Source organism: Coregonus lavaretus (genome assembly GCF_964263955.1).
Source record: "Coregonus lavaretus genome assembly, contig: HAP1_SCAFFOLD_1184, whole genome shotgun sequence".
Classification (NCBI taxonomy): Eukaryota; Metazoa; Chordata; class Actinopteri; order Salmoniformes; family Salmonidae; genus Coregonus; species Coregonus lavaretus.
The window spans coordinates 138,601-150,316 of NW_028157831.1; the positions used below are offsets into that span (position 1 = coordinate 138,601).

General features: G+C 42.5%; 1 protein-coding gene across 1 annotated transcript in view; it reads left to right on the forward strand.

Annotated features, from left to right (window-relative positions):
• The window catches only part of LOC311124863 (SH3 and multiple ankyrin repeat domains protein 3-like), a gene marked incomplete at its 5' end in the record, with an annotated part of 108,123 nt that extends 97,321 nt beyond the window's left edge, over positions 1 to 10,802 (forward strand). Inside the window, 1 exon segment of the mRNA XM_084198961.1 lies at positions 10,009 to 10,802. Within this exon segment, the coding sequence (XP_084055087.1) occupies positions 10,009 to 10,609 (601 nt within the window).
• Between the last annotated feature and the right edge of the window lie 914 nt (positions 10,803 to 11,716).

Below are 11,716 nucleotides of genomic sequence, written 5' to 3' on the forward strand. Positions count from 1 at the left end.
CCGTGGGACGTTCAAAGTTTCAGATATTGTTTTATAACCCAACCCTAATCTGTAGTTCTCCACAACTTTGTCCCTGACCTGTTTGGAGAGCTCCTTGGTCTTCATGGTGCCGCTTGCTTGGTGGTGCCCCTTGCTTAGTGGTGTTGCAGACTCTGGGGCCTTTCAGAACAGGTGTATATATACTGAGATCATGTGACTGATCATGTGACACTTAGATTGCACACAGGTGGACTTTATTTAACTAATTATGTGACTTCTGAAGGTAATCAGTTGCACCAGATCTTATTTAGGGGCTTCATAGCAAAGTGGGTGAATACATATGCACGCACCACTTTTCCGTTATTAATTTTTTAGAATTTTTTTAAACAGCTTCTTTTTTTTTTTTTACTTCACCAATTTGGACTATTTTGTGTATGTCCATTACATGAAATCCAAATAAAAATCCATTTAAATTACAGGTTGTAATGCAACAAAATAGAAAAAACGCCAAGGGGGATGAATACTCTTACAAGGCACTGTAACAGCAGAGTTAGCATGTATTTCTCTGTGTTCTAGGTAACAGCAGAGTTAGCATGTATTTCTCTGTGTTCTAGGTAACAGCACAGTGAGCATGTATTTATCTGTGTTCTAGGTAACAGCAGAGTTAGCATGTATTTATCTGTGTTCTAGGTAACAGCAGAATTAGCATGTATTTCTCTGTGTTCTAGGTAACAGCAGGATTAGCATGTATTTATCTGTGTTCTAGGTAACAGCACAGTGAGCATGTATTTCTCTGTGTTCTAGGTAACAGCACAGTGAGCATGTATTTCTCTGTGTTCTAGGTAACAGCAAAGTGAGCATGTATTTCTCTGTGTTCTAGGTAACAACAGAGTTAGCATGTATTTATCTGTGTTCTAGGTAACAGCACAGTGAGCATGTATTTCTCTGTGTTCTAGGTAACAACAGAGTGAGCATGTATTTCTCTGTGTTCTAGGTAACAGCACAGTGAGCATGTATTTCTCTGTGTTCTAGGTAACAGCAGAGTTAGCATGTATTTCTCTGTGTTCTAGGTAACAACAGAGTGAGCATGTATGTATCTGTGTTGTAAGAAACAACAGAGTGAGCATGTATTTCTCTGTGTTCTTGCAGATGTCGCCAAGACAATGGAGAGAGTAAATCGTAGGTTTTAGATTACTGGGTAAACACCGCCTCCTCCTATCTACATAGTAACCTAACATTAACTAACTCTCTCTTACATACACCAGTGCCCTAAAGATAATCAACACTTCCTTCTCTACGCTAGTACAGGAATAATAACTGTCATTATTGCCCCAATGATAACTGTCTCTCTATCTAGTGCCCTAATGATAACTGTCTCTGTATCTAGTGCCCTAATGATAACTGTCTCTACTCTAGTGCCCTAATGATAACTGTCTCTCTATCTAGTGCCCTAATGATAACTGTCTCTACACTAGTGCCCTAATGATAACTGTCTCTCTATCTAGTGCCCTAATGATAACTGTCTCTACACTAGTGCCCTAATGATAACTGTCTCTCTATCTAGTGCCCTAATGATAACTGTCTCTACACTAGTGCCCTAATGATAACTCTCTCTATCTAGTGCCCTAATGATAACTGTCTCTCTATCTAGTGCCCTAATGATAACTGTCTCTACACTAGTTCCCTAATGATAACTGTCTCTCTATCTAGTGCCCTAATGATAACTGTCTCTACACTAGTGACCTAATGATAAGTGTCTCTACACTAGTGCACTAATGATAACTGTCTCTCTAACTAGTGCCCTAATGATAACTGTCTCTCTATCTAGTACCCTAATGATAACTGTCTCTCTATCTAGTGCCCTAATGATAACTGTCTCTACACTAGTACCCTAATGATAACTGTCTCTCTATCTAGTGCCCTAATGATAACTGTCTCTACACTAGTGCCCTAATGATAACTGTCTCTCTATCTAGTGACCTAATGATAACTGTCTCTACACTAGTGCCCTAATGATAACTGTCTCTACTCTAGTGCCCTAATGATAACTGTCTCTACTCTAGTGCCCTAATGATAACTGTCTCTACTCTAGTGCCCTAATGATAACTGTCTCTCTATCTAGTGCCCTAATGATAACTGTCTCTACACTAGTGCCCTAATGATAACTGTCTCTACTCTAGTGCCCTAATGATAACTATCTCTACTCTAGTGCCCTAATGATAACTGTCTCTACTCTAGTGCCCTAATGATAACTGTCTCTCTATCTAGTGCCCTAATGATAACTGTCTCTACTCTAGTGCCCTAATGATAACTGTCTCTACTCTAGTGCCCTAATGATAACTGTCTCTACTCTAGTGCCCTAATGATAACTGTCTCTCTATCTAGTGCCCTAATGATAACTGTCTCTACTCTAGTGCCCTAATGATAACTGTCTCTCTATCTAGTGCCCTAATGATAACTGTCTCTCTATCTAGTGCCCTAATGATAACTGTCTCTACACTAGTGCCCTAATGATAACTGTCTCTACTCTAGTGCCCTAATGATAACTGTCTCTCTATCTAGTGCCCTAATGATAACTGTCTCTACACTAGTGCCCTAATGATAACTGTCTCTACACTAGTGCCCTAATGATAACTGTCTCTACTCTAGTGCCCTAATGATAACTGTCTCTCTATCTAGTGCCCTAATGATAACTGTCTCTACACTAGTGCCCTAATGATAACTGTCTCTCTATCTAGTGCCCTAATGATAACTGTCTCTCTATTTAGTTCCCTAATGATAACTGTCTCTCTATCTAGTGCCATAATGATAACTGTCTCTCTACACTAGTGCCCTAATGATAACTGTCTCTCTATCTAGTGCCCTAATGATAACTGTCTCTACACTAGTGCCCTAATGATAACTGTCTCTCTACACTAGTGCCCTAATGATAACTGTCTCTACACTAGTGCCCTAATGATAACTGTCTCTATCTAGTGCCCTAATGATAACTGTCTCTCTAACTAGTGCCCTAATGATAACTGTCTCTCTATCTAGTGCCCTAATGATAACTGTCTCTTTATCTAGTGCCCTAATGATAACTGTCTCTACACTAGTGCCCTAATGATAACTGTCTCTCTATCTAGTGCCCTAATGATAACTGTCTCTCTATCTAGTGCCCTAATGATAACTGTCTCTCTATCTAGTGCCCTAATGATAACTGTCTCTCTATCTAGTGCCCTAATGATAACTCTCTCTATCTAGTGCCCTATTGATAACTGTCTCTCTATCTAGTGCCCTAATGATAACTGTCTCTACACTAGTGCCCTAATGATAACTGTCTCTCTATCTAGTGCCCTAATGATAACTGTCTCTCTATCTAGTTCCCTAATGATAACTGTCTCTACACTAGTGCCCTAATGATAACTGTCTCTCTATCTAGTGCCCTAATGATAACTGTCTCTCTATCTAGTGCCCTAATGATAACTGTCTCTCTATCTAGTGCCCTAATGATAACTGTCTCTACACTAGTGCCCTAATGATAACTGTCTCTCTATCTAGTGCCCTAATGATAACTGTCTCTCTATCTAGTGCCCTAATTATAACTGTCTCTACACTAGTGCCCTAATGATAACTGTCTCTCTATCTAGTGCCCTAATGATAACTGTCTCTCTATCTAGTTCCCTAATGATAACTGTCTCTACACTAGTGCCCTAATGATAACTGTCTCTCTATCTAGTGCCCTAATGATAACTGTCTCTCTATCTAGTTCCCTAATGATAACTGTCTCTCTATCTAGTGCCCTAATGATAACTGTCTCTACACTAGTGCCCTAATGATAACTGTCTCTCTATCTAGTGCCCTAATGATAACTGTCTCTCTATCTAGTGCCCTAATGATAACTGTCTCTACTCTAGTGCCCTAATGATAACTGTCTCTCTATCTAGTGCCCTAATGATAACTGTCTCTCTATCTAGTGCCCTAATGATAACTGTCTATCTACACTAGTGCCCTAATGATAACTGTCTCTCTATCTAGTGCCCTAATGATAACTGTCTCTCTATCTAGTGCCCTAATGATAACTGTCTCTCTATCTAGTGCCCTAATGATAACTGTCTCTCTAACTAGTGCCCTAATGATAACTGTCTCTACACTAGTGCCCTAATGATAACTGTCTCTCTATCTAGTGCCCTAATGATAACTGTCTCTACACTAGTGCCCTAATGATAACTGTCTCTCTATCTAGTGCCCTAATGATAACTGTCTCTCTATCTAGTGCCCTAATGATAACTGTCTCTCTATCTAGTGCCCTAATGATAACTGTCTCTCTATCTAGTGCCCTAATGATAACTGTCTCTCTATCTAGTGCCCTAATGATAACTGTCTCTCTATCTAGTGCCCTAATGATAACTGTCTCTACACTAGTGCCCTAATGATAACTGTCTCTACACTAGTGCCCTAATGATAACTGTCTCTACACTAGTGCCCTAATGATAACTGTCTCTCTATCTAGTGCCCTAATGATAACTGTCTCTACACTAGTGCCCTAATGATAACTGTCTCTCTATCTAGTGCCCTAATGATAACTGTCTCTCTATCTAGTGCCCTAATGATAACTGTCTCTCTATCTAGTGCCCTAATGATAACTGTCTCTCTATCTAGTGCCCTAATGATAACTGTCTCTCTATCTAGTGCCCTAATGATAACTGTCTCTCTATCTAGTGCCCTAATGATAACTGTCTCTACACTAGTGATTTTGTGATGTTTTTGTTGTTGTCATGTCTGCGGCGGTTTTACTGAAATGTTCCTATGCAATTTGCGATTGTATACACAGCAACAAAAAGTTAAATTCTCAGTTCTCCACCATGAAAAAATACTATAAAATACTTTGGTAAAATACTGTGTTTTTTACTGTAGAATACTGCAGTATTCACAGTCAACTAGTATAGATACGGTAGTAAAGTAAATCTGTAGTATTTACTATAGTAATTAAGGGAACACTTCACTTGACACCAATTGTCATAACATGTTATGACACAGTCTTAACCATGTCAAAATATGTCATAACAGCTGACATAACTTGTCATAACCTGTCATAATTTTGTCATAACACTGTCATGACCCATATAGTTACACCTTTTGTGACATATTGCGTTATTTTATGGCTGGTTATGACACCTACAGAGGAGTGTCAAAACCTACATTCATTCAAATTAGTATTTTCCCTGCCAAGAAGTTTCCTTTCGTTTCAAAGTTTGTTTCTTAAATCCTTTGTTGTGGTTAATTCTCTACAGTCATGTTTTTTTCATCATGTGTTAAATAACTTCTAGAAAATACACTTTCTGCCCCTGTCCAGAAGCATTATGACCATCATAACCATATAGGCCAGATAGGCCTATCACTGCCCTTATGTCAGTCCTCCGAGTGGCGCAGCGGTCTAAGACACTGCATCGCAATGCTTGAGGCGTCACTACAGATCTGGGTTCGATCCCGGGCTGTGTCGCAGCCGGACGCGACCGGGAGACCCCTGAGGCGACGTACAAATGGCCCAGCGTCGTCTGGGTTTGGGGAGGGTTTGGCCGGCCGGGATGTCCTTGTCCCATCGTGCTTTAGCGACTCCTGTGGTGGGCCGGGCGCATACACGCTGACAAGGTTGCTAGTTGTACAATGTTTCCTCCGACACGTTGGTGCGGCTGCCTTCCGGGTTAAGCGAGCAGTGTGTCAAGAAGCTGTGTGGTTTGGCAGGGTCGTGTTTCGGGGGACGCATGGCTCTCGACCTTCGCCTCTCCCGAGTCCATACGGGAGTTGCAGCGATGGGACAAGACTGTAACTACCAATTGGATTGGGGAGAAAAAGAGGTAGAAGGTACCAAAAAAAAGAGGGTGTCTTGTCCTGCTCCTGAAATCTGCTCCAGCATTTATCCCAGTCATCAGCAACAGAGCATTGGGGTTTCCCTGTATGTCTGACATCAATGTGTGCGTAAGAATGATCATTTAATATGGTCAATTTAAAATGTTTTATATAACATAAACATACTGTTGACACGTAGGCTATGGTGTAATGGAATGTTTTGTCTTGTGTGGTAGGTTTTATGGGTTTTATGGGTTTTATGGGTTTTATGGGTTTTGACACTCTTATGTAGGTGTCATAATCAGCCATAAAAAAACGCAATATATGTCATGACAGGTCTAAATATATGTGTCATGACAGGTCTAAATATATGTGTCATGACAGGTCTAAATATATGTGTCATGACAGGTCTAAATATATGTGTCACAACAGGTCTAAATATATGTGTCATGACAGGTCTAAATATATGTGTCATGACAGGTCTAAATATATGTGTCATGACAGGTCTAAATATATGTGTCATGACAGGTCTAAATATATGTGTCACAACAGGTCTAAATATATGTGTCATGACAGGTCTAAATATATGTGTCATGACAGGTCTAAATATATGTGTCATGACAGGTCTAAATATATGTATCATGACAGGTCTAAATATATGTGTCATGACAGGTCTAAATATATGTGTCATGACAGGTCTAAATATATGTGTCATGACAGGTCTAAATATATGTGTCATGACAGTGTTATGACATATTATTACAGGTTATGACAGGTTATGTCAGCTGTTATGACATATTATCATAACATGTTATGACGTTGGGTTTCAAGTAAAGTGTTACCATAATTAATGTAGTCTTTTTGCGGACTATGGTATACTGTATTATTTACAGTAGTGTTTTTAAAGACTGTTGTACAGTGCCTTGCAAAAGTATTCCTATTTTCCTATTTTGTTGCCTTACAACCTGCAATTAAAATGGATTTTTGGGGGGTTTGTATCATTTGATTTACACAACATGCAGACTGTGGTATACTGTAGTATTTACAGTAGTGTTTTTGTTGCCTTTGACATACAAGTGGGGGGCTTTCTCCTTGAGGAAACCTACTGGAGAAATACTAAAAGAGCAAATTGTCCATAACCTGTAGTTAAGTAGGACTGGGGGCTTCTTCTCTTTTCTATAACCTGTAGGGAACACAATATATGGTCTATACTTGGCATGTAAGATCTTAAGATGAATGCACTAACTGTAAGTCGTTCTGTGTAAGCGTGTCCTGCTGGAAGGTGAACCTCCGACCCAGTCTCAAATCTCTGGAAGACTGAAACAGGTTTCCCTCAAGAATTTCTCTGTATTTAGCGCCATCCATCATTCCTTCAATTCTGACCAGTTTCCAAGTCCCTGCCGATGAAAAACATCCCCACAGCATGATGCTGCCACCACCATGCTTCACTGTGGGGATGGTGTTCTCGGGGTGATGAATGGTGTTGGGTTTGCGCCAGACATAGCGTTTTCCTTAATGGCCAAAAAGCTCAATTTTAGTCTCTTCTGACCAGAGTACCTTCTTCCATATGTTTGGGGAGTCTCCCACATGCCTTTTGGTGAACACCAAATATGTTTGCTTATTTTGTTCTTTAAGCAATGGCTTTTTTCTGGCCACTCTTCCGTAAAGCCCAGCTCTGAGGAGTGTACGGCTTAAAGTGATCCTATGGACAGATACTCCAATCTCTGCTGTGGAGCTTTGCAGCTCCTTCAGGGTTATCTTTGGTCTCTTTGTTGCCTCTCTGATTAATGCCCTCCTTGCCTGGTCCGTGAGTTTTGGTGGGCGGCCCTCTCTTGGCAGGTTTGTTGTGGTGCCATATTCTTTCCATTTATTTATAATGGATTTAATGGGGCTTTATGGGATGTTCAAAGTTTCAGATATTTTTTTATAACCAACCCTGACCTGTTTGGAGAGCTCCTTGGTCTTCATGGTGCCGTTTGCTTGGTGGTGCCCCTTGCTTAGTGGTGTTGCAGACTCTGGGGCCTTTCAGAACAGGTGTATATATACTGAGATCATGTGACAGATCATGTGACACTTAGATTGCACACAGGTGGACTTTATTTAACTAATTATGTGACTTCTGAAGGTAATCAGTTGCACCATATCTTATTTAGTGGCTTTATAGTAAAGGGGGTGAATACATGTGCACGCACCACTTTCCCGTTATTATTGTTTTTTGAAACAAGTTATTTTTTTCATTTCTCTTCACCAATTTTGACTATTTTGTGTATGTCCATTACATGAAATCCAAATAAAAATCCATTTAAATTACAGGTTGTAATGCAACGAAATAGGAAAAACGCCAAGGGGGATGAATACTTTTGCAAGGCACTGTAACATGTAATGTAGGTTTCCCACTTATGGGTGGCACAAATTGGGATATGGGGGAGAGGAATGGGCAGGGTATATGCTAATTAAATACTGTAGTATTTACTAAAGTTAAAAAAGTAACAATTTTAAGCAGAATACGTCTACATGCTGCCTGCAGCATGATTTTCTTTCCTGCGCTCAGATATGATAGACAGTTGTTGGTCTGAGCAGGTCTCTGGAGCCGCTGCACTGAGCCGGAGGAGTGTGTATCAATCCTTCATTGAGATTCATTGATTCATTGATTCATTGCGATTCATTGATTCATTGCGGCCAACAGTTAAAAAAAAAAAAAAATGATTCTTGAATCAGTAAAAATATTTAAATCGTTCACAAACTGCGTATCACTACCACAGATTTCCATGCTATCCTTTGGTCATAGTGATCTGCAGCTGCTGGGGCTAACCCTAACCCTTTGCTGATTCAAAGGGACTTTCTCTTGTGTTGAAGTGACTTTCTCTTGTGTTACACAGAGTGCAAAATATTTTCCCCTACTTTCATGTAAAACATTTTGGTCTTTAGCTGTGATTTTAGGTAGTAAATGAAATGGATTCCTGTTCATTGTTCTGCCTGTCAGTTGTAATCTGCCAGTCATCACCCATCAGCTCCACCCACTGACAGAGGGGGAAAGGGTTTAGACGTGTTGCTTGATTGGGCTGTTTTACGTGGTAATAGTGGTCGAAATTGCGAACCCTCTTTGATTGAATGCTTTTATGCAGTAAGAGTGCAGTGATTGGTCAAAATTGCGAGATTTAGATTAATATAAGTGGATTGGTTGATTATGCGATCGTAGAATCGTGGAATCCTGGAGGGACTGCCTAATGCCTGATGTGGGTGAATGTGTGCTTAACAGGTCACTGGCTGCAGCATGGAGGGACTGCCTAATGCCTGATGTGGGTGAATGTGTGCTTAACAGGTCACTGGCTGCAGCATGGAGGGACTGCCTAATGCCTGATGTGGGTGAATGTGTGCTTAACAGGTCACTGGCTGCAGCATGGAGGGACTGCCTAATGCCTGATGTGGGTGAATGTGTGCTTAACAGGTCACTGGCTGCAGGCAGCATGGAGGGACTGCCTAATGTCTGATGTGGGTGAATGTGTGCTTAACAGGTCACTGGCTGCAGCATGGAGGGACTGCCTAATGCCTGATGTGGGTGAATGTGTGCTTAACAGGTCACTGGCTGCAGCATGGAGGGACTGCCTAATGCCTGATGTGGGTGAATGTGTGCTTAACAGGTCACTGGCTGCAGCATAGATGAGACTGACTTCCTTCATTAGACTATGGCTGTTCCTCTTTAGACTATTCAGAACTGGGCTAATAATATGCACTAATTAACTACTCTTATAAATGTATAGTTTTGATGCTAAGCTCTGTTCATTTTATGCTTTAGCTAAGTCATCTCCCTATATGTCTCTCTTTCTCTCTCCCTCCCTTTCTCTCTCCCTCCCTATCTCTCCACACTCCATCTCCCTCTCCCTCCCCACTCATCTCCCTCTCTCTCTCTCTCTCCCTCACTATCTCTCTCCCTCTCCCTCCCTCCCTCTCCCCACTCCATCTCACTCTGTCTCCCTCCCTCTCCCCCTCTATCACTGTCTCTCTCTCCCCCTCCATCTCTCTCCCCCTCCATCTCTCTCTCCCTCCCTCTCTCTCTCTCCCCCCTCTATCTCCCTGTCTCTCTCTCCCCCTCTATCTCCTTGTCTCTCTCTCCCCCCTCATCTCCCTGTCTCTCTCTCCCCCCTCTATCTCCCTGTCTCTCTCTCCCCCAACCCCCCCATCCTTCTCCCTCTCTCTCAGGTTGTTTAGTAGTCTTGGGGATGTCCACACCATCTCCCAGAGAGGTTTCGGTGGCACTACCTACACAGTCCGGCCGGGGAGCCGCTACCCAATCACGCCTCGCCGCAGTCCCAGCCCCTCCCCCTCACCTGCCCCTGTCCTCCCCCACTCCCCAGACAGGTCAGAGGTCAGTCCTGGGCGGGGCTTTGGCCTTAGCTCCTCCCATCACCACCACACCATCCTCAAGTCTTCTAGCCTCAGCTTGCCTTCGGAGCCCAAGGAGGTCCGCTTCGTAATGCGGAGTGCCAGTGCTCGAAACCGCTCCCGCTCACCCTCCCCCTCCCCCCACGCCTCCCCCTGCCCCTCCCCCGTACTGGGTTCCCCCCTGCTAACCCTGCGGCCATGGCGCCAGCGCCCTCTGGCCCTGTGGAGTAAGTATGATGTGGGAGACTGGCTGGAGAGTGTTGGTCTGGCAGAGCATCGTGCCCGCTTCCAGGAGCATGAGATTGAGGGTTCCCACCTCCCTGCCCTAACCAAGGATGACTTCGCTGAACTGGGCGTGACACGAGTCGGACACCGCATGAACATTGAGCGAGCACTCCGACAACTACTGGATAACTGAACCTCTAATCCCTGATATCACTGGAGGGCTGTCACACCTGAACCCTAACCATCTGTGGAGGTCATCTGGCAACACCAGTGGCTGTATCCTGGCAACACCAGTGGCTGTAACCTGGCAACACCAATGGCTTTATCCTGGCAACACCAGTGGCTTCATCCTGGCAACACCAGTGTCTGTATCCTGGCAACACCAGTGGCTGTATCCTGGCAACACCAGTGGCTGTATCCTGGCAACACCAGTGGCAGTATGCTTTCAGATGTCTATTTTCCAAAGACAGCATGACATGGAGTTGAGCATTTAGTATTAACTTTTTATGAATATACAAGAAAATACCTCCTCCATCGAAATATCTAGAATATCGACATATTTTCCAATAATGAAATTGATGATAAATGGTTATTAGGAATAGATATATTTAAACAACTATTGTGTTTAGGGAAGGATGAGAAGAGGATGAGACTTCATCGTTACCCTGTTAGTGCTCCCCCATACGACTGGCATATTATTATTATTATATTATTAGTGTACTACATTACCCTGTTTGTGTGCTACACTACATTACCGTTAGTCTACTACATTACCCTGTTAGTCTACTACATTGCCCTTTTGGTTTACCCTGTCAGTCTACTACATTACCCTGTCAGTCTACTACATTACCCTGTCAGTCTACTACATTACCCTGTTAGTCTACTACATTGCCCTTTTGGTTTACCCTGTCAGTCTACTACATTACCCTGTCAGTCTACTACATTACCCTGTCAGTCTACTACATTACCCTGTCAGTCTACTACATTACCCTGTCAGTCTACTACATTACCCTGTCAGTCTACTACATTACCCTGTTAGTCTACTACACTACCCTGTTAGTCTACCACACTACCCTGTTAGTCTACCCTGTTAGTCTACTACACTACCCTGTTAGTCTACTACACTACCCTGTTAGTCTACTACACTACCCTGTTAGTCTACCCTGTTAGTCTGCTACACTACCCTGTTAGTCTACTACACTACCCTGTTAGTCTACCACACTACCCTGTTAGTCTACCCTGTTAGTCTGCTACACTACCCTGTTAGTCTACCCTGTTAGTCTACCCTGTTAGTCTACTA